Source organism: Perissodus microlepis, chromosome 23 (genome assembly GCF_051167445.1).
Source record: "Perissodus microlepis isolate ML-2025 ecotype Zambia chromosome 23, ASM5116744v1, whole genome shotgun sequence".
NCBI classification, from domain to species: domain Eukaryota; kingdom Metazoa; phylum Chordata; class Actinopteri; order Cichliformes; family Cichlidae; genus Perissodus; species Perissodus microlepis.
This window is the reverse complement of record NC_140482.1, coordinates 34,354,993-34,376,818: the sequence shown is the minus strand read 5'-3', so window position 1 is coordinate 34,376,818 and position 21,826 is coordinate 34,354,993. Positions and strand designations below refer to the sequence as shown.

The following is a 21,826-nucleotide window of genomic DNA, read 5'->3' as shown; positions in this document are numbered from 1 at the left end:
CTTCATCCCCTCCATCTTCACCTCGTCTCCCTGCGGCCTGAGGCACCGAGGAACCTCTTTGAAAAGCTGGTGCATGTAATAAAATAAAGCAGACCCACAATTAACTCTCTATAAAAAGGCTGTCTTTTTGTGCCTCTCAGAAATAAACCCAGAGTCTCCATTCCTTCAGAGCTCTTAATGTCGAAGATATTTATAGCAAATATCTATTTGCAGGTCATTTGAGGCTTTCTAGATTTTCCGTTCTTAAAATGTCTCAACTTCTAAATGCGCACTGGTTTCCTTCCAGAAGTGCTTATCACTGCTTAGTCTGCTGTTTTGTGAGAATGTGAACATTGTAATAGTGGCACATTTTCCATGTGGGCCAGAGGCAGCAGAGCAGGTGTTGGGTTTCTCTGCAAAGAGAAACATGTCTTCTCCGAGTCCAGTTTATTCCCATGACAAAGCATGCAGGTGACCAGTCTCCCCCAGACAAACAAAGATTAACTAAACTGTTTTCATACTCCCAATAAACACGAACATGCGGATAACAATCAAATTCCTCCAACAAAAACAGGCACAAACGACGTAAGCATTCATGCATTCACTCAAATGTAATGTCTTCTGTGTTTTTCCCCTCCTGTAGGTGAGCGGCCTGCCCACTCCTGACCTCATCTGGCAGTTGAACGGACAGACCATCCGCCCTGATTCTGCCCATAAGATGCTGGTGAGAGAAAACGGCGTGCACTCGTTGGTCATCGAACCTGTGACCAGCCGCGACGCAGGCATCTACACCTGCATCGCCAGCAACAGAGCCGGCCAGAACTCTTTCAACCTGGAACTCATCGTTGCAGGTAAACAGAACGATCAGCACGAACAGAGACTTTTTTTTAATGGGGTGGCATTTGAGGGACTCATGGGAAATCAGACCGTTCTAGGATTAATAACGTCTAAATTAAACCAATTAGAAACTACCTGGAAACTAACTTTAACTGTGAACGGCTTCCATAAACATCCAGCAGGAGATTTTGCTGTCCTGGTCCATTAGTGCATCTAAGTAACACCTTCTCTCTCCTTAGCCAAAGAGATGCACAAGGCCCCTTCATTCATTGAGAAACTGCAGAACACGAGCGTTGCAGAGGGTCATCCTGTGCGACTGGAGTGCCGTGTGACGGGGGTTCCCTATCCGCAGATCTTCTGGAAGAGGGAGAATGAGTCTTTCACTCACAACACAGACAGAATCAGGTAAACAGGAATAAGTAAACCAAACTGTGGTTTGGTGACTTTGCCCTAAAATGAGATTTAGGAAGCATTTTTCCCCAGTAAGTTATACAAGCCCTAAACATGTGCACAGTTACGGTTTCAATAACATTTCAATCCAGAGGACTAGGGAGATCACGCCATCACAGCACCAACACATGCGATGACAATTCATATTATAGATACAGTACGCCAAAAAAACCAATATTTAAATATTACCTTAAGTGTCATGTCTCTGACGTCTGATGTATATCAGTTATCTGATGTATGTCAATGCTCTTTCTCCTCTTTCCCAGCATGCACCAGGACAACTGTGGCTACCTATGTATGATCATCCAGCCAGCTTTGAAAGAAGATGCCGGCTGGTACACCGTGTCAGCCAAGAATGACGCCGGCATCGTATCCAGCACCGCTCGGCTTGATGTCCACAGTAAGTCCAAGCTATCACACACTTCTCCCTGAATCCAGCATTTTTTTTCTTTTATACAAACTATTTAAATACTTCTATTCCTTCTTTAGCTCAATGGCAGCAGCCTAACCTCCCAAAGCCCAAAAAGGTGCGTCCCTCCACCAGCCGCTACGCAGCGCTGACGGAGAGAGGTCTGGATGTGAAGGCGGCCTTCTTCCCCGACTCCAGCCCAGTGCAGCCCGGAGGCCTGGTGGAAAGCGACGACCTGTAGATACGAGTCAGAGGTGTGAGGATTACCCAGAAAAGCCAGAAAGCTGCCTGTGATCCCGGCACTCCTAACGAGGAGAGGCAGAGTATATTCTTGTCCACCACCAATGAACTGCAGATACTGAATTTAAGCTTGGGTGGGCAAAGTGAGAAAAGTGTTGCCATGTTTCTTTGTTCTAAATAGGATGACACAACACTAATGTATTACAGAATTCATCAAGTTGTTTCCCCAAGTTTCATTTTATTAACTGGATCTGGAAGTGATTGAGGTGTTTACCACAAGAAAAGACTGTTCAGTGTATGCCTGACTCTGTTTTACCCTTTAAAGTGCCTTTTTCTTTCTGTAAAGATACAAAAAAATGAAACCAAATCACTATGCATGTTCAAGTGGTGCCATTTGCAATTCACCAACTAATACTGTATTTATAAGTAGCAATCACACCAGCTGAGGAAACGAGACTGAATGATTCAAAGCATCGTAGCTTGGACGAAGGAGATCACCGACTTTTATTGTGAGGGCTTATGTAGCACAGTGCAGATAGTTAAAGCATCATACAATCTGTGCTTTTAGGTTGTAGATCAGATACTGGACAAGGCCGGACCTTACAAACGGTGTTTTTTGTTGTTGTTTTGTTTTGTTTTGTTTTGGGGGGGCAGAAGACATTTAACGTTTGGTTAAAAGGATGTGTATGTGCAGCAGACCTTAAGGAAAGTTGGTTTTAACAAGAGAAGATGGCAGTAAAAGCAAGTCAGTGGCGGGATGTGAAGTGTAATACTGAAAAACTAAAATGATAGTGGGTTATTTAGGTGATTACTTTTTCTTCTTCTTTGATTTTCTTTTCTTTTTTTTTCTTTTTTTTTGAAGTGTGAATTGAAATGTTCTCACTTAAGAGAGGGTGCTGTGAAGGGTTTCAGTGTTTTTCGTCACACACATCACAGATTGTCCATTTTATTTTTGTATGGAAAAAAAATACTATTTACTTTCCAAAGCAATCTTAACATAAATTATATTTGCAACCTTCAGTTCACCGATAGAACAATCCTGTCTATCATGAAGTTTTATAAATATATTTACTGCCTTAAATCACTTAATGCAAACACAGTTTCTTTGCATGTTTTTTTGGACACTTGTACAGTGCCAAGTAACTTTTACTAGGATGCATTTAAAAAAAAAAAAAGCTTCTTTCCTTCAGTATTCATGGGTAATAAACACTCAACATTAAGAAATCAACAGCAAAGCATATTTATATCTACGATTTGTGTCTCCTTTGTGGGCATCTTTTTTCTGAGCTTCGGTCAGCTGACACTTTGTGTTTGCACATTTCTATGCCAATCAATGCCTGTATATGGATTGTTCTCCTGATACGATTTTAGGTTATAAAATGTTAATAAAAAATCAAACTCTTCAGGCACAGTGTGAATGTTTTTGTGGACTGTTAGGCTTCTCCTAAAACAATAAAAGGATGCCAAAAGGCATATTATCGGTCACAGGAAATGCCACTTGTGCTAAAAATGTTAAAAAGCTATAAAGTCAAGCAGTGATTTGGCACAGTGATTCCCAACAAGGGGTACATGTACTGTGCAAAAGTCTCAAGCCACCCCTCAGTTCTTTTTACTTTGCTTCTTTGGAGCCAGACGTTCCTGCAATTTTTTAAAGTGGTCTTGAGCAATAGCTCGCCAGGGTTTCTGGGGAACTACTGCTCAAGTAAAACGTCTTTGTGTTGTAGATAAAGTACAACATGTTCATTCAAGCGTCGTGCCTTAATCTACTCACTCTATTAGTGATTTTTCTTATTTTGTAAATCTGGATTATTTTTGTCCTTATCTGGAAAGTTTCACTGATTTCAGCAGCAAAATTAAACAATTTTATATACTTTTATACTTTATACTTTTATATACTTTCTGTGTCACTGCGACTCTCGTGTGGCCTGATATTATTATTCATGTTAACCGGTTCTGTTCACACCTGGTATAAGCATGCTATTGTTCAACCCAACCCTTGCTGTAAAACCTCAAATCTAACCTGGATTTATCCTTACCTGGAAAGTTATAGCTAGGGACAAGCCCAGGTGGCCTTAATTGCCAAAGATTTTAGAAAAGATTGTAGCTGAGAAGCCTTTTAGGAAATGCATAACATTTTTTATAAATTTTAGTTATAATTTTATAAATTACATTTGACTGAAACTGCCCTTCTTAGGGTTACAAATGACATTTTGATGGCTCCAGATGCTGGGAATTACACTGTTCTGCTGTTGATACTGTGTCACTGTTACACAGTCACATTAAACAGGTTACATCAAGTAGTGGGTGTGTCTGGATCAGCGTTAGGCTGGTTTAAATCTTACCTTGCAGACTTACCCGTTCTGTCTGTATTAATCATTTCCTGTCAGAAAAGGCTGCCTTGTCCTGTCTAGAGACTTTTACAGCTGTTCCAGATGGTGTCATCACCCAAAACCTTGGGTCTCTAAGCTCCTCTCTTAACTGATCGTCAGGAAATGTGAGCACTTTTATAAAAGCAGAAGTTTTGTGTGTTGCTGGTCTGGAGCATTCAGGTTTTAACACAAAACCAAGGTTTCTGGAGTGAACATCACAGCAAACATCAGATGATGCAAAAAAAAAAAGTAAATATATAGTAACCTAAAAATAAATAGTAACCTAAAAGTAGACCAGATTCAGTTTAAAATGAGTTTAAATAGACTTGAAAAATGGCTGTTGAGTCCATCTACCTGGCTGGCTGCTCCTTTTAGAAAGACATACAACATTTAGAGGAGAAATGCACACAACAGCCCCCCACACACTGTAGCTCATTTAAAGTCCAGGTTTTGATAACAGCTTTGCAAATCTCATCAGTGAGCATGACAGTCACGTCTAGCCCCACACATCCACAGTACAGGTCCAGAGCTGTAACTAGACACTCAAAACATTCCCAGCACTAAAAATACCCCCCTACCTCCACCGCTACCTTTAATTCCCTCCAGCTGCAGCCCCAAATGCCTCCTCGCTCTATAGGCCGCGCCAGAGGTGGGCTTGGGGGGCGCAGGCAGGAGGCTGTGGAGGGCAACATGTGGCGGCTGTGAGGGGGTCTCCCAGGGGGACGTGGGGAACAAAACATGAGCGTAAGGATCAGTGGCGTGCAAGCGGGCGGGTGCTTTACAGTCATGGAAAAAGACCAACAGCGTTAAATTCACTGATCAAATTTAGGACCCCAGGGCACGGAGGTCTGGACTAGGCCAGACAATCTGGAGTCAGCAGCGTTAGTCATGACTGACTCTCAAAGGCCACGCCCACTGTGGCTGAACAGAGTGACTCAGCAGAAGAAAGTAAATGAGTTTTAACAACATACATTATGTTTGCTTTAATCTGAAGGCTTTTGCAGTAGCAATACATCTGATACGAGTAATAAACACACATCTCATAATCTAGCAGCTTACCAGGTATCACTTTTAACTTAGTTTGGGCAGAGCTCTAGATTTAACTTAAGATGTAAGGCTTTAAGTTCAAAAGTTTTTCTTTTTGTTATCAGTCATAAATTTCTCAATCGACAGTGACACTTAACGCCTAAAATAAGACACTGAATATTCAAAACAGTAGCTCCGGAAGAAGCTGTTACTCCCTACATGGCCAGCTGCAGCCCTCCGTCCACCACCAGCGCTTCTCCTGTAATGTAGCGGGACTCGAGGAGGAAGAGGACGGCCCGGGCTACCTCCTCCGGCTCTCCAAATCTCCCCAGAGGGATTGAGCGCTCTAAAGCCTCCTCTTTCATCCCTGCAGTCATGTCAGTGTGGATAAAACCTACCAAAAGACGGGGGAAAAAACAGCAATGAGATGACAGAGACTGACACAAGCAGTGCTTTGTACTAATTACCAATCACTAATCTAAGGATCTAATCTTCGCTGCAAGTTGCATTGGAGCAGAGAGTGTCAAGTGTCAAGTGGCAGGGATGAAAGTGAGGCCACGGTTCTTAGGAATATAACGCAGCTGGAGGAAAGTTAGGGATGAGTTGCTGCCTTAAGTGGAGAAGCTCAAGTATCTCATGGTCTTGTTCATGAGTGGGAGAAGTAAACAAGAGATTTGTGTTTGTTTTACGGTACTGCGTTTGTGTCTGTTTGCATCAGTGACTGTATATAAACTCATTGGTTTGGTATTAGGTATTTGTCCACACAGTCTACTCAAAGAGATACACAACCACTTGCGCGCAGTCCTCCAAGGAACCAACAACACGTAGCTCGATATAAATGACACTACGCGTAAACTGAATGCTGACTGGTTAAAGGGCTCAGTGTGGTTCTCTGATAGCAGTGGATTGTAGCAGATATTGAGAAGACAGAGAGAGAAAAGTGAAAGAATCAGAAGCATATTCTGTACCTGGAACCAGGAGGTTAACCCTGATATCACGTGAAGCAACTTCTTTAGCCAAGGAGCGAGTGAAACCCTCTAGACCAGCTTTACTGGCACTGTAGACACACTGGCCAGAGTTCCCTTTCAGGCCCACAACAGAGCCTGCAGACATGACCAGAGAAATCCATTAAGATGACTTGGTTCCACATTTAATATGAATCACAATCAAATTACCTGACTCCCAGCGTCCTGGATGAAGAATTTGTTATTCTGTCTGTATAATTTAATAGATTTTCTTTACAAAGAAATATAAACACTGTAAACCTTGAGGGAGAATTCACATTAATATTATTATAGCCGTGCTTGTGGTTTCAGATTCTGGTTGGATTTTCTTACAGGATGCAGTCAATCTGGTGCTTCTTAAGAGCTGCAGTCCCAGGTGTTGGTGGCGTTCAAGATTTCAACAAAGCCCTTCTGGGAGCAAGTCTTACCATCTTGAAACAGCTTGGACTGTTACTTAGGTATATCCAAGTTACTTTTAATTTCAGTTGTCCCTGTGACGAGTGCAGTGTATACTTTCCTTTCGTCTGCAACATCAGAGACCAATAAACTGACCAGGAAGGCTGACTCTGAGAGGAAGTCCCTCAACAAACTTTTATCCATTGTGGATAATCCCGACCACCCTCTGCACCACTTACTGAACAGGCAGCAGAGAACTTCCACTAACAGACTGATTCAGGTAATCTCTTCCTCATGCAGTAATGTTTATAACTCTACACATCTGTTTAGCAGAGAATCATCTGTTCTTTCACCTCACAGCTTTTTTTCCCAAGCCTGCACCGTTTACTACACTTTCCCCAATACTGAGACACTAATATCATCTGCCATTAACTAAACTTGTTGTTTTCTGTTACATTTAGTATTTTATTATATTCGATATGATTTTGTTTCACTTTATTTTATGGTGCTACATATAGAAGCAGTACACAGTCGTTATTCTGTAAATTATGTAGGTTGTTTTTAGCCTCTCAAACCGCTTTTTTCAACAAATACATATTATTTTCTGTATTTAATGTACCAATAAAACAAAAAAAAAAGAAAACAACTGGAACACTAGAAACTCAAACTTTACCACCTACTTGTGCCACCATCTTTTCTCTGGGAGGTTTCTATTCAGGATTCTTTTAGTACCCTCTCTCTCTCACTCATAATGTATCTGATTACAGTTCATGAGGAAAAAGAAACATAAAACCATAGATCCACAAGCTTGTTGCGTGAATTCAAAAAAATTGTCAGTATCTGATTTTATTTGGATTAAATGGGCACAAAATTACGGTGGACCTGAGAGGCCAAACGGACTGCAACTTAAGAAAACACCAGCAATAAGAAAAACGCTGCAAAAGCACACAAAACACAATGGAAATAGGAGAAACGACAACAGAAATAGGAAAAAACAGATTTCCGAAAGCACAAGGGAAGTGTTTCTGGGGAGACAATAACCCAATGGACAAGTTGCACGAACCCAAAACATGCTTGGTGGGTTTTATCATGATTCATATAATACTGATGATGGATTTTTAGGCTAATAGTTAGGCTAACACACTTACCTCTCATCTTTTCTTTCCTCACAAAACCGATAGATCCTCCACTTCTTTTAAGTGTCTCCCAGCGCAATTCTTAGCATATTTTGGTCCCTGCAACATTGGGTTATTGTCTCCCCAGAAACACTTCCCTTGTGCTTTTGGAAATCTGTTTTTTCCTATTTCTGTTGTCTTTTTCCTATTTCTGTTGTCGTTTTTCCTATTTCCGTTGTGTTTTGTGTGCTTTTGCAGCGTTTTTCTTATTGCTGGTGTTTTCTTAAGTTGCAGTCCGTTTGGCCTCTCAGGGCCACCGTACAAAATACTATCCTCCTTAAAGGGTACACTGACTTGAATCTATAAAAGTAGTAACACAGCCATCTAGTGGTTAAATTGAAGACACACCACTAATGTGAATCATCAAGTACCTATATTAACAATAGCTGCTCCTTGGCTGTGCAGCATGCTGTGCAGCATGCTGCGCAGCGCTGCCCTGCAGGTCAACATGGAGCCCAGCAGGTTGGTGTGAAGCAGAGCCACCATGTCCTCTGGTTTGGTCCTCAGTAGCAGACCATCCCTGTGCAAACAGACAACAGCAACTTGCAGGGGTTCAGCATTTATATGCGTCTAAATATGTCTGCAAATGCAGCTGAGAATCAGTAGAGGTGTCAACTTCAGTGCTTGCTCACCTGTTGATACCGACTGCGTTCACGAGATAGGAGATGTTTCCACAGGTCTTCTGGATCATTTCAAATGTTTTCTGCACCTCCTGTTCTTTAGAGATGTCACAGCTAAAAGCAATGTGCTCATCTAGAGAAGACACACATCAGATCTACTGTCAGCATCACTGCAGTATGTTTATAAAGGTCCTCTAAGTCTACACTGAACCCTGTATTTAATTAAAAATGGGCGTAGCTTCTGAGTGCTTTAAACCTGCAGTCTTTCTAATGGCCAGCAGGGGGCGACTCCTCTGGTTGAAAGTCTGACTGTATAGTTGCCGTGAGAAAACTACCATATCTTCTAACTTGGTTTATGACCTCAGTAAACTATTTACTGATGAGTTTATGTTCTCAAGCTCTCATTTCAAGTCTTGCCAAATACAAAACAGTGTTGTCTTTGTAAAATATGTTTGACGTTATAGTCACAAAGGATTATACAAAGGTTAATGGTTTATGATATTTAACATGTGACTGACTGACAAGTTACTAGAGTGCACAGTGTCTCTCTGTTTAGTCACATCTAGTTTCAAAGCCAAAAAACCCTCAGTGTGAGATACCATACCAATGTCACGTCCATCTTTTACTTACAGTTGATGGCAGTGTAGAGCTAGACTATTTAAAATAAATATCCCACCCATATTTATAAAGAAAGAAGGAGCTACATGCTTGTTTATTTATAATGTGTACTTGCAAAGACTAAATCAAAATGATACAGAGAAGTCTTTAATTTTATTATTTGTAATTTTGAATAAATCTACACAAGGAGGTTTTGATGCATATTTGTATTTACTCTGTTTGATCTGAACTGTACCCATGACTCCATTTTCTTCTGCTTATCTAGTGGGTAAATGAAACTTCTTAAACCATCTCAATTATAAATACTCCCCACATTACAAAAATTACAAAAACTTAAACTAACTGTGAAATTCATTCTTTTTTTTCCTTCTCAAAATTTGGCTTTTCGGTGTTGTAAGTAAGAATGAAGACAACATATGCTGTTGTTCTCTGTTGTTTTTGCCAATTTCATAACAAATCTGTATTTTAAGCTTGAGTAAATTAAGCCATACTTTTGAAAATAAAAATTGCTAATTTTCCTTTAGAGGATGGCCATTGTGCAGAAAAAAAGCACACTAATGAAAAGCTCTAATAGCTCTGGCACATGTCTGTACACTTTACTCATTAACTCATTTATTAGACCAAAATCCAGGGTAAGGTTTACGCCACAGCAACCTTAAATCAACACTATTGGTAATTACCAAAATAATTTTTTATGTTTCTGTAATGGTTAATCCACCAGTTTGTGCAAGCTTGTTAATAAAAATAATATTTTTAATGCTAAAAAAATGTACTATTTTACTAAAAACGTTTCAGTGGTTGAATGTTCTGCTTGATTAATTTCTGAGTTCTGAGAGAAGTCCAGTGTGCTGGTTATAATTTGGGTATTAAAACAACAATTCAGTTCAGTGAGTTCAGTAATTTAATTTGTTTTTCGCAGACTTCTAAAATACTTGTGCTTTCTTTTTTATATATATCCGGTGATCTAATAAATTTGTTAAGCACTGTATTACACACAGCACTGCATTATACCTCCATGCAGAGATGCCACAGTTGCCTGGGCGACGTCTTTGTTCCTGGAGACGACGGCTACCCTGCAGCCTCTTTCTGCCAGCAGGCGGGACACTGCTTTCCCAATGCCTCTGGAACCCCCACACACTACTGCCAGTCTGGACATGATGACCTGCAGGAGAGGCAACAGCTCAATTACAGCTACAGAACAGCATCCGGACTATCTCAGATGAAACACAGGAGAGACATGCCTGCTTCCCTTTATGCTCTTCATAAGTCGATGGTGTAGTCTGATTATTGAATGGAAGCTACACAGCATAAATACACAGCATTTTTATCCCTTGTTCCATATTTCAATTGGCTCTGCAGGCACTTTTTTCTAAAGTCTGGCTGAAGAAAGTAGGGAACACTTTTATTATAGTCAAGTGCAGGTTAAACTCTGTATGCCCGACGGGGAAAGTCAGTGTCAGATGGACACTACCACAAATGAAGTGACAGTAAATTAGAAAAACTGTTTGTTTTTTTCTTTTTTTGTCAGTTATTATTCAGTGTTACACAAATACAAATATGATGTGTCCCATGTGTGTTACATATAAACAATCTTTTGTTGAGATCTGGTCACCCTAGTATATAAGCATAATGTATTTATATGACAACTTAAAATTCCCAAAAATTCTCTGTTGAATAATAACACCCTGTTTGCTTTAACAAAGTTTTCTTTTGGTTTAGGACTGGAACACTGGGATATACTGGGATTTTTGTCTTTTGAGTCAACACACATCAGTCTGAATGTATTTTAGATGCTGAAGAAACACTGCAATAGCAAACAGAAAAACAGGCTTTAACAGCTCTATCTATACTACGCACAGATGGATTAACCATCACTGTTAATAAGGGAGAGAGGCAAAGGTGGTAGGGTTTGGACATGTGCAGAGGAGGGATGGCCGGTGCTCACATATCACACTTGTGACAAACCCTGGTTTACTCCTAAACTCAAAAAGCTGTGGCTGGAAAAGAGAAAGGCGTTCAGAAGCGGAGACAGGGACTGCTACAGAGAGGCCAAGTACAGGTTCACTAAAGAAGTGGACATTGCTAAACACCAGCACTCTGAGAAGATGCAGCAGCAGATCTCAGAGAATGACTCGGCCTCTGTGTGGAAAGGTTTTAGGAATATCACCAACTACAAGCCTAAAACCCCCCACTCCACTGATGACTTGCTCTTGGCCAACACCCTTAACGACTTTTACTGCCGTTTTGACGAGCCATCAGGCAGCCTTCACACCTCCAACGGCCCCAACAATAGAGACACTTTGGACACTCATTCCCCCACCTCTCCCCCCTCCATAGAGCCATCACCACCTTCAAACACTTCACCTACAACACCCCCCTCCTCACCCCACACAAAAGATGATTTCACACCACCTCCTCCCACTACAACTCTTCATATTCATGAAGCAGGTGTGAGGAAGCAGTTTAAGAGTCTGAATGCTCGAAAAGCTCCCGGCCCAGACGGTGTGTCTCCTGCCACCCTCAGACACTGTGCAAACGAGCTGGCCCCAGTGTTTTCTGGCATTTTCAACTCCTCATTGCAGGCATGTCATGTGCCTGCCTGCTTCAAGTCCTCTACCATAATCCCTGTCCCCAAGAAACCTAGGATCACTGGACTAAATGACTACAGACCTGTGGCTCTGACATCTGTGGTCATGAAGTCATTTGAGCGCCTGGTTCTCTCCTATCTCAAGACCCTCACGGCCCCCCTCCTGGACCCCCTGCAGTTTGCATACAGAGCCAACAGGTCTGTAGATGACGCCATCAACATGGCCCTACACTTCATCCTGCAGCATCTGGACTCCCCAGGAACCTACGCCAGGATCCTGTTTGTGGACTTCAGCTCTGCCTTCAACACCATCCTTCCAGACCATCTCCAAGGCAAGCTTTCCCAGATGAATGTGCCTGATCCCATCTGCCGGTGGATCACTGACTTCCTGACAGACAGGAAGCAGCATGTGAGGCTGGGAAAGAATGTCTCGGACTCCCGGACCATCAGCACCGGCTCCCCTCAGGGCTGTGTTCTTTCTCCTCTGCTCTTCTCCCTGTATACCAACTGCTGCACCTCCACCCACCAGTCTGTCAAGCTAATCAAATTTGCAGATGACACCACCGTTATTGGACTCATCTCGGACGGGGATGAGTCTGCCTACAGGAGGGAGGTTGAACGTCTGGTGTCCTGGTGCAGCCACAACAACCTGGTGCTGAATGCCCAGAAGACAGTGGAGATTATTGTGGACTTCAGGAAGCACACAGCTCCACTCCCCCCCATCATCCTGACTGACACCCCCATCACCTCTGTGGACTCATTCCGCTTCCTGGGTACCACCATCACCCAGGACCTCAAGTGGGAGCCCACCATCACCTCCGTCATTAAGAAAGCCCAGCAGAGGATGTACTTCCTGAGGCAGCTGAAGAAATTCAACCTGCCAACACGGACGATGATGCAATTCTACACTGCAATCATCGAGTCCATCCTCACCTCCTCCATCACCGTGTGGTACGCTGGAGCCACTATCAGGGACAAACAGAGACTGCAGCGTGTTGTGCGCTCTGCTGAGAAGGTGATTGGCTGCAGACTCCCATCTCTGCAGGACCTGTACACCTCCAGGACACTGGGGCGTGCAGCTCGGATCTCAGCTGACCCTTCTCACCCTGGACACAGTCTGTTTGACCTGCTCCCCTCAGGCAGGAGGCTCCGGTCCATTCGCACCAGAACCTCTCGCCATAAGAACAGTTTCTTCCCCTCTGCTGTTGGACACATGAACAATAACTGTATGACTGTTCCCACCACTAACACATAACCCTACGCTGTGTTCACTGCATCATTCCATGTTTGGCACTGATCACCACCTGCACTCATGTATATATCATGTATATATTATCTACTTAGCACTTTTAATTCTTATTCTTATTTTTATTTTCATGTCTATTTAAGCGTAATTTATGACAGTATGTTTGCACTGAAGCACCGCAGCAATTTCCTAATGTTGTAAACCTGCTCAACATTTGGCAATAAAACCCTTTCTGATTCTGATTCTTCTTAAGTTGTAGATAAACAGGTATCGGCTAATTTATAAAGGGCTACCTTTAGAGACCTTGTCACTGAGGCTGCGCGATTATACTTTAAAACCAATTTTTTTAGCTCCTAAAATTTGGAGCAGTCTTCTTCGGCCATCATCGGGTTGTTTGAATGTGTGATTTGTTTTAAAAACTAATTTTATAATATAGTATATATTTTTCTTTAATCTGTGTTTATATCTAGTTGATATCTATTTAAGTGCACGGAAGTGCGCGTGCTGGGATGAATACGTGACGGTAAGGTTGGTTGTTTGTCTGTATGGGTCTAGGCAAGTAAACACAGCCAAGATTATAAAATATGACACCCTGTCTTAACACGTGGGACAAAATGCTCTGCAGCACAACACAAAGTAGGACACCGGGTCACTTCAGTGAGGCTAAGAGTCACAGTCGCTGTCCGGTAAATAGTAGCCGTATTTAGCTTTAAATGTGATCGTACAGTTACGTTTATGCAGCGATATGATACTTACCTCGTTTTTCTGAGTCTAACACCCCGTTCGAGAAACACTGTTAAAATGTAACAAATGTTATTTACTGAACAAATAAAGAATACCAGAGGAGCGGGTAGTCATGGGCGCCGCCATGTTTTTTGTTGTTATTGTGCTGGTCGTTGTTAGTCGGTAGAGGGCGCTGTGGTAACGCTGGATTGGCTGAACTGAACCAGCACTGCTTTGATTGATTGGTGCTTTTTTTTTACCTTTACCCAGCCACTGTAGTTCCACCCTACACTGTCCACTGTACTTTACACCCTGTGTACACTGACCCACTTTGCCATCTGACATTTGCTGTGCTTGTTTTGCTATATTTAGTCTGACCTTTTTATTCGTTTTTGTTGATCTATTTTACTTTAAAGAATCACTTTATTGTAATATATTCAAAAGCTTCTGACATAGTTTTATTATATATTTTTTTATATATTTTTATTTATCTAGCTTATTTACTTCCCTTGATTTAGCTGTTTGAGTGCTTGTTATCTCAGTAAGCTGTTTTATTTTGTTACATCCTAGCTACTTTTTTTAAATTGGGCTTTTTTGTTAGAAATTATATTTATTGTTTTAACTGATGTAGCACAGGAACTTCAACGTTTTTCAAATAAATACAGCATACCTCATCTTTATCTTACTGCCAGTGAAATAGCACTGTGATTTCTATTTGCAGCCATTCATTTTTCCACATTGTTCCCTTGTGGAAATATATCTCATGAAGAAAAGCAAATCTGTCATCAGTGCACACAAAAAAAAGAAAAAAGAAAAAAAAAAAGAATCATGTTGAGACCGGTTGGGTGGCCTTGGCCCACACCTGGACAGTTCATCAGTCTGAGACTTATTCTGCCAGATTGATTTGCTGAAGCGAAATCACATTCATCACCTGTGCCAGAGTGGATATGTAGCCCTGAGCGCTGTGAATCATACACAGTATAAAAGGAACAAAATGCAAACACTACAAACAGTTTGATTTCTCTAAATGTGGTGACTCTAATCCTGTCAACCGAGAGTTCATTAAGTGTGCTTGTGCATCAGAGAGACACTGGACTGAATTTCTTTTCAGAGAAAGAAAACACTTTATTTATTTAGTTCCTGGAACTATTTTGCCTGATCATTGGGTTATTTTTAAATGCTGCCACATTTTCTTCATGCCCCACAAAAACACATGTTTACTTTTCTGGTATCATTGCACAGAAAATCTATTCCAAGAAGCCAAGCACATAACTCCAGCCCGTTTCCTCGGGCACTGTTAAAGAGTTCAAGGAGGACTTGATTCCTTTTGCTGCAGTCAATTGAATCAGCTCACACGCCTTGTGCTTAGACGTTATCAAGAATTATTGACCTTGGGGCCTTAATTCTATAACTCTACACAGCACTCCTAACTCTGAATATTTTACCTGCGCTGTGCACACATAGCTTTGCCAATATTTACACACAGTCCCTACCCAACCTGTAACTCACAGTCCTGTCAGCCTGAAATATTCCTGCAACAGATTTAACACATGTGCATAATCTACTAAAGCACAACAACCCAAGTGGACAGATGATATAACACAACCTAGAGTTACAAACAATGATTAAAGTGTAAATGTTCCTTACAAGACACTTTTTCCCCCTTATTCCTCCTCACTATAGTCTCATACTTATATATTGGAGTAACTTATTTCCATGGAAACCCATCCTCTGCAGGGAGCTGTGTGCAACACAATGACCTCTCTGGGTGCTTGTCAGTTCCTGTCAACATTTCCCAGCTGAACACTCTGGGAAGGCTCACCTCTCTTTACTCTGCTGTAAGTCATGGGAGACACAGCTTGGCAGTAACAACCTTTTATTAGCAGATACTATAATGAGCACCCAAATAGATTTAATTTGAAGCACCCAGCTCTTTGCTGTCGTTGTTATGCAGCTTAGTTTTTTATTGCACTTGTTACTGTTCTTTTCTTTATTTCATGACTCCTCCTTGCCCTCCTCCTCCACCACCACACCACCAGGCTTTGAGAGCTTTAGTTCAGTCTGAGACGCGGCTGAAAAAAAGAGCCTTTGATCACCAAGAAATACGTCACTGTTTCTGAAACACATTGGTTTCAATTAATCGGATAAGCCACTTTTAATATAAAGTGGAACAAATGAAAGATGCTTTAATACTCAATAAATAATCCTGGTAAATATTTCTGATTATGATGACTCTAGAGTGTCAGCTTCTGAACTGAAATACAAAGCTACTGGATAAAAAGCAGTTTTTGGCCTTAAAACCGCCATTCTCTATAAAGGCCACCAGGGGGCATTATCTGTAGTTGTAAAAAGTTAAGGTGCTGACATCAGTAATTATCTTAATGAGAAGTTTATGGACTTAGTCAGGCATTTTGGTTTATAATGAATAAAATATGTTAATTTTGTAAATGTTAGTTATTTTAAAAGTCAGAAAGGTCATCGGCTAACAGCTTTCACCAGACGTTAGCTAAAGAACATGTACCCTATGTTTGACAGTCAGACGGACCCTCACTCATCACACCTGGTTTCATCTCTAGGCTTCAAAATAGTGACTACATTCATGTTTTATACTGTCTATGGTGAAGAGTGACAGAAAGGGAAGTGTAGACGTTCTCATGACACTGTGAGAGGCCTGGGCTAAAAGAGGCTCAGTTTTTATTTTCAATAAGTTACACTTTTCAGTTTTATTTGAAGCTGCTGTACTCAATAGCTATCTGTTAGACTTCACCTCTGCTAACTTCAGTCACTGAATTGGGCCTCTCCACTGTGGTTTGCTGTGTGATGCAGCTTGCCTGAGAAGTTCTCCACCTTGAGGTGAGTCAAATTCTAGTCTTTAATTAGGAGGCACCTGGGTCTGTACTCTCACTACTTGTCCAAATATAGACACATGTGGCTCCTAAAGGTAACACTATGGCAGCCAGAATGCTAACACTGTGGCTTTGAATTGCCAGTTTATGTCAAGGTGTCCATCTTTTTTATACAGTTGATGGACAAAGATCTCTCTTCCTGGCAATAATCAGTGTGTGTTTACAGTACTGTGGAGACGTCTTCTGTCACCACTTATTTCTTTATGTTTTGCTTCCAGGAAGTCACACTTAAGTTCTGCAGGCTTTCTGAAGATCTGGCAAAGTTTTTTGTTTTTGGATATTGGCTCCTTTTTCTGCTCCTTTTTAGTCGAGTCCTTCTACCGGACAGTATTCAGAAGAGTTTTTGTTTGTTAAGCCACTTAACACTGAACTATGACTCATTCAGACATAAAAAAATAAATATTTAGGACAAAAAAAAGTAATAGCAGGCCTAAAGAAAATATCTACATCAGATGATCAAAGAAATAGTAAAACCAAATCCAGCAAAAGCTGGAGAGATGGATCTGGTCCTTCAGCCTCACCAGGAATGGTCTCAATGGAAAGGCCAAGATGTCATTCTTAAGGAAAATGCGGGGAAATGTCTGAGGAAGTCAAATTACACAAGAACCAGCCTGAAAATCAGTGGCAACAGGTCTCATGAAGTGAAGAATTCAAATTTTGAAAAGTGAAAACTGTGGAGGTTCTGTCCCGGTTTGGAACTGTATATAACAATATAAGCCAGTGATCTTGGTGCTGTGGGTCGAAATTAAAGGAATTGCAAAATCAGAAAAATACCACTTGATTTTGAACCACTTTATAATGCAATCTGGAAAGTGTCATTTTTCAGGATGACAACGATCCCAATGATGCCAATGCAGTAAAATACCCGAAAGAAAGAAAGGAGAAAAAAAAAAGTCCACACACGTCAGTCAGACTGGCCTCCCCAGAGCCCAGTCCTCGACATTAGTGAAACAGTGTGGGATCATGTAGATATAGAACAGAACAAAAGGCAGCCAACATCCAAAGAAGAGCTTTGAATGTCCTACAAGAATCATACCTGAAGACTACTTAAAGAAACTATAGGAAAGCTTAAAATTGTTCAGGCTGTGAAGAATGAAGGTGGTCACACCAAATATTGACCTTCAAGCTCATTACTAAAAACTCTGATTTTGCCTTATATATTTCCAAGTGTTTTTTTTTTTTTTTTACATTTCAATAAATCACTGGATACATTTCACATTTTCCTAGCAAACTATAAATAAGTGAGGGATGGCTCAAGACCTTTGCACACTGCTGTACTTTCAGATAAATGGCGAGCCTGTACATTTTAAGGTAATAAATAATAAATAATAATAAATAACAGCACTTTACTTTTTCAGATTTCCGATTACTAACCAGGTCAGATACATCTGCTGTGACGTGACACACAGTCACTGGAGAAAACACCAGAGTGCTCTCACAAAATGATGACCAAGCCTCAGAAAAATATGGAAACCATTAGCTTTTATTGTTTTAGAGATTTTTACAAAAAAAAAAAAAAAATGTGCGATTCCCTCAAATACTTCAGAATGTTTTTCACATAACAGATTTGTGCCAAACACGTCAATTTCAGTTTCATCATTTTCAGACATAACAGATGATCGACAGACTTAAAAAAACAAAACAAAAAAATCAAGTAAGTCACCTTGGCATATAAGAAATCTGTTAAGCTGGATTGAGCAAACTTAAGTTGCCGTGTGTTTGGATGAATGAAGACTAGTAATTATTTTAAGAAATAATTACTAGTCTTCATTCAATATGCTTCATATTCTGAGTTGTAAACTGTGCAGCCTATGCATGAAAAACATGTACGAGACGTCAGTATGATTTGAAACGGTGCGGTAGTGTGTGCGCCAGTATAACTGTGTGCCTCTGTGTAGGAGTATGTTTGTATATTAAAGGCTTCCCAGTGAAATGAAAAGACACTCGATGAGGGAGAGTTTGAGCAGAGCGCCTGAGGTTGGTGTGGTGACGGCCAAGACGACAAGAAAACATCAGATTAATTCTATATAAAAAGAAGCCCTAACAGTGATTTGTACCATCGCTTTCCGCCCTCGCTCCAAATTTCAAGCAAATGACAACATATTTCCAGCAGTCAGTTACACAGTGGTCCCCTCAATTAACAACAAAAGACTTAAAAAATAATTATCACAGACGCTTGAAACTCTGGGTCTAAATCAGTCGTTAAAGTCCTTCTCAAAGCCAAATTTGGCACGATTCAGTGATTGCCTCAACATGTTTAAACACCCCACGGACCTCAAATGACTTCCTGAAAAAATCTGATGAATAAGTCACATTACATTAACTGATGTGAGGTTCCCTTAGGCGAGGAGGTGGGGGGGTGGGTTCACAGTAATGCGTTTACTCTAAAGGGTTTCTCTCTTTTTAAAGTGAACCTACTATGCTTTTCCTTCTTTTCTGTGATACAACTTTTGCTACAAAGGTGGATGCTTTATTATAAATGGCCAAAGTTTGACATAATGAGGTCACCAATTAAGCTCGAGCAACAGAGTGCAGTAAACTCCTGGTTTCAGACAGATCTTTCTACTTCTGGCTCTGTAAAATGTCAGCGTCCTGTCCTTCTGAATAAAGCTATCCTCCAAGCTTTATTTATTGGTCCTGTCATTGTTTGCATTTATACCTGAGCCCAATGTGTCTACACTAATCATACTGACTTGAAACCAGGTAGAAGACTTTAAAAGTGATCCAATCTAAGCACAAACTGCTAACTCAATGTAGCTCTATAAGCAGAGCAGCGCGACCCACCGCAGGCTGGGCAGTGAATTGGATTTAAATTTAAATCTGATTGATCAGGATCAAACAACTAAAGGTGTACATATTTCACTAGCAGGTTTACTTCATGTATTGTGTTTTAAATCAAGCAAACACCGTTATTTTTATTTATTTTTTTTACACTGTTGTACGTTTAGTCCTCTAAAAAAAAAAAAACAAAAAAAAAAAACTCACTTCCAGTTTAAAGTTGACACGATCAATCTAAAGGTTTCTGTCAAAAGTGGTGTATGACAGAGGTGCCAGCTGGATCGGCTCTTTGGCTTTCCATTGCACTCTCCTCTTCTTGATTCCATTGTCGTCTAATGATGCAGAGGACACCGGCCGGATGGACCGGAAGTTCCTACTGTAACACCATGCTTCCCAAATTATGTGAACAATATATAAAATTCAGGAAAATCCCCAATAAAAATATATTTTGTTTAAATTTCTTTAAGTTAATAACTAAAAGATAACCAGATTAAAACTATTAACATAGAGAAACCATCTGTCCACTTCCTTCTACCTATCCAATTCCTGCTGTCAATAGGCAAGATGTGGGGTACAGTCTATTACAGGTTTAACACAGATTGACAGACATCCATTCATGCTCACATTCACACTAGTTCAGCTAAAAATGGAAGTCTAAGGACTGTGGATGAAGCTGGAACACCTGGAGAGAAACCACATAGAACATACAAACTGCACAGAAATGCCCCAACTCACTGCTGGATTTGAACCCAGGACGTTCTTAGAGCGAGACACCGCATGCCTCCTGAACAATTTTGGCTCCTCTATCATCAAAAGCCTTTTGTTTATTAGGTGCAGCCAATCAGATAAAAGCTGGTTTAAAAGTAGAGGAACTAAACTGCTTGTTTCAGAGGAAGAACTTAGAGGCTGCACCAATGCCCAGTATAAGATAAAGAAGGATTATTTCCAACTGTGAGTTGTGCAAAGCTAATACTCGAGTCCAAAATTAAAAATGAGCATAACTGGTCAACTTCAAGGCAAAGAAGAATGATCTTTTATGAAGATTACACTTTCATTTTTTTAAAAGTATTCTAAAATTGCTAATTCATTTTCAGTTCAACAAGCACCAAACCTACAGCCAAATCCCCTCCAATCACTAAGAAATCTTATAGTAATTCAAGTCAGTACAACAATTAGCAGAAAAACAAGAAACAAACTTTGACTTGCTTAACCATGAAAAACGGGGTGAAAAAAAAATCAAGGGCTCAATGTGATTGATTTCAATAAAAATTTGTGATTGGATTCAACAGATTGAATGCACCTCTTCCTGTGGAGTGATACAACATGCTACTTTAGGCAAACATTCTGCGCTTTAGCTAGCAGTGTTTCTTATTGCCACAAGTCACATTAGGAATGAGTTCGTGTTCACAAACGGAGCCCGTTGAGGGGCGACTGTGTCCGATTAGTTATATGACACTCTCTCTACGAGCAGCAGGTGTCAGCGTCTCTGAAATGTGTAGCTAACATAAAATAAATACACACTGAAAGGAATCGGCCGTGCACTGTTACTGAAATGTTATGTCGCTCCCGTGATGGAGCGCTCTGTCCAGGTTTGGCTACTGCCGAGGGAGGTTAGGAGAGCAGCTACTCTGGTCAGTAAATATAAAGAAGGTACAAAGTAAGCATCATTTGAGTCCATTTTGGAGTGTGTTTTTCGCATATTAAAAACAGCAGAGCCAAACAGTCCCGCAGCACATCTGTCAGCACTTTGTCTCCTGCGGATGGCTTTGCTAATCACATGCAAATGTTTGATCAATGCAGTATCAGCCCTTTACACTGCAACCACACTGCGAGAAAAAACTAGATGCCTGTGAATAGCACACAGAAACAATTTGTCAAAGTGGAGTACTCAAATGTGCAATACAGCAGATCTCTGTTAGGATCCCCCGGATTCAATAATGCCTTCGGCGGAGGAGAAGTATCTTATTTTCTACTCTGCAGCACAATTTGTTCTGATCTGTTCCACCTAATATAACTGCCTTCTGACAGTCTGAACAGCAGTAATATAGAGAAAAGCAAATCTGATGTATTAAAATAAGGCATGTGCTTTACTTAACCCCTTAACATGTGGCACTACAAAAAGGTTGATCTATGAAATAAGTTAAAATGTGTAACATACGGATAAACAGTTCATATTGGATGTTTTAGGACTAATCATATTTGTGTCCTTATGTACAATAAAGTGAGGAACAGTACAAGGCACACATTTAACAGTTGAATTGTTACAAAGATATAAATAACCAACAAAAAAAGTAAAGAAAAGTTCATGAATAGTGTGTGCTCTCCTCTAACTCTGTCCAATGTGCTTTCATTTTTCTCTGCAGCGCTCTCGAGTGCCAACAGTGGTCTATTTCAAGACTTGAAGTGTCATCGTGGTTGACCTGGCCAAGCAACCTTGGGAGCAGTGACACCTTAACGAGGCTA

General features: G+C 40.7%; 3 protein-coding genes across 5 annotated transcripts in view; 1 reads left to right on the top strand and 2 right to left on the bottom strand.

Annotated features, from left to right (window-relative positions):
- Window positions 1-3,324, top strand: part of palld (palladin, cytoskeletal associated protein) — a 68,346-nt gene extending 65,022 nt beyond the window's left edge. For all 3 annotated transcript variants that reach the window (XM_084920655.1, XM_084920656.1, XM_084920654.1), the window contains 4 exons: window positions 623-830; window positions 1,056-1,221; window positions 1,533-1,666; window positions 1,756-3,324. In XM_084920655.1, the coding sequence (XP_084776781.1) occupies window positions 623-830; window positions 1,056-1,221; window positions 1,533-1,666; window positions 1,756-1,916 (669 nt within the window). In that variant the 3' untranslated portion in view covers window positions 1,917-3,324. The remainder of the gene's footprint in view (window positions 1-622; window positions 831-1,055; window positions 1,222-1,532; window positions 1,667-1,755) is intronic.
- Window positions 3,325-5,237: 1,913 nt separating this feature from the next.
- cbr4 (carbonyl reductase 4) lies at window positions 5,238-13,853 on the bottom strand. The gene is made up of 6 exons (XM_084920657.1): window positions 13,713-13,853; window positions 10,135-10,285; window positions 8,518-8,638; window positions 8,257-8,405; window positions 6,279-6,413; window positions 5,238-5,704 (listed from the first exon to the last, which is right to left on the bottom strand). The coding sequence occupies exons 2-6, from the start codon at window positions 10,277-10,279 to the stop codon at window positions 5,526-5,528; spliced, it is 729 nt and encodes a 242-aa protein (XP_084776783.1). The 5' UTR covers window positions 10,280-10,285; window positions 13,713-13,853; the 3' UTR covers window positions 5,238-5,525.
- Window positions 13,854-18,050: 4,197 nt separating this feature from the next.
- Window positions 18,051-21,826, bottom strand: part of sh3rf1 (SH3 domain containing ring finger 1) — a 52,916-nt gene continuing 49,140 nt past the window's right edge. The window contains exon 12 of the mRNA XM_084920981.1: window positions 18,051-21,826. This exon is cut by the window's right edge and continues 217 nt beyond it. The gene's annotated coding sequence lies outside the window, so the exon portion shown is untranslated.

Coding starts and splice junctions, on each gene's coding strand:
- cbr4 (XM_084920657.1), bottom strand. CDS start 10,279: ATGTCCAGACTGGCAGTAGTGTGTGGGGGTTCCAGAGGCATTGGGAAA. Junction 6,414..8,256: donor AGCAGCTATTGTTAATATAG/GTACTTGATGAT, acceptor TCATGTCTGCAG/GCTCTGTTGTGGGCCTGAAA. Junction 5,705..6,278: donor GGTTAACCTCCTGGTTCCAG/GTACAGAATATG, acceptor GTCTTTTGGTAG/GTTTTATCCACACTGACATG.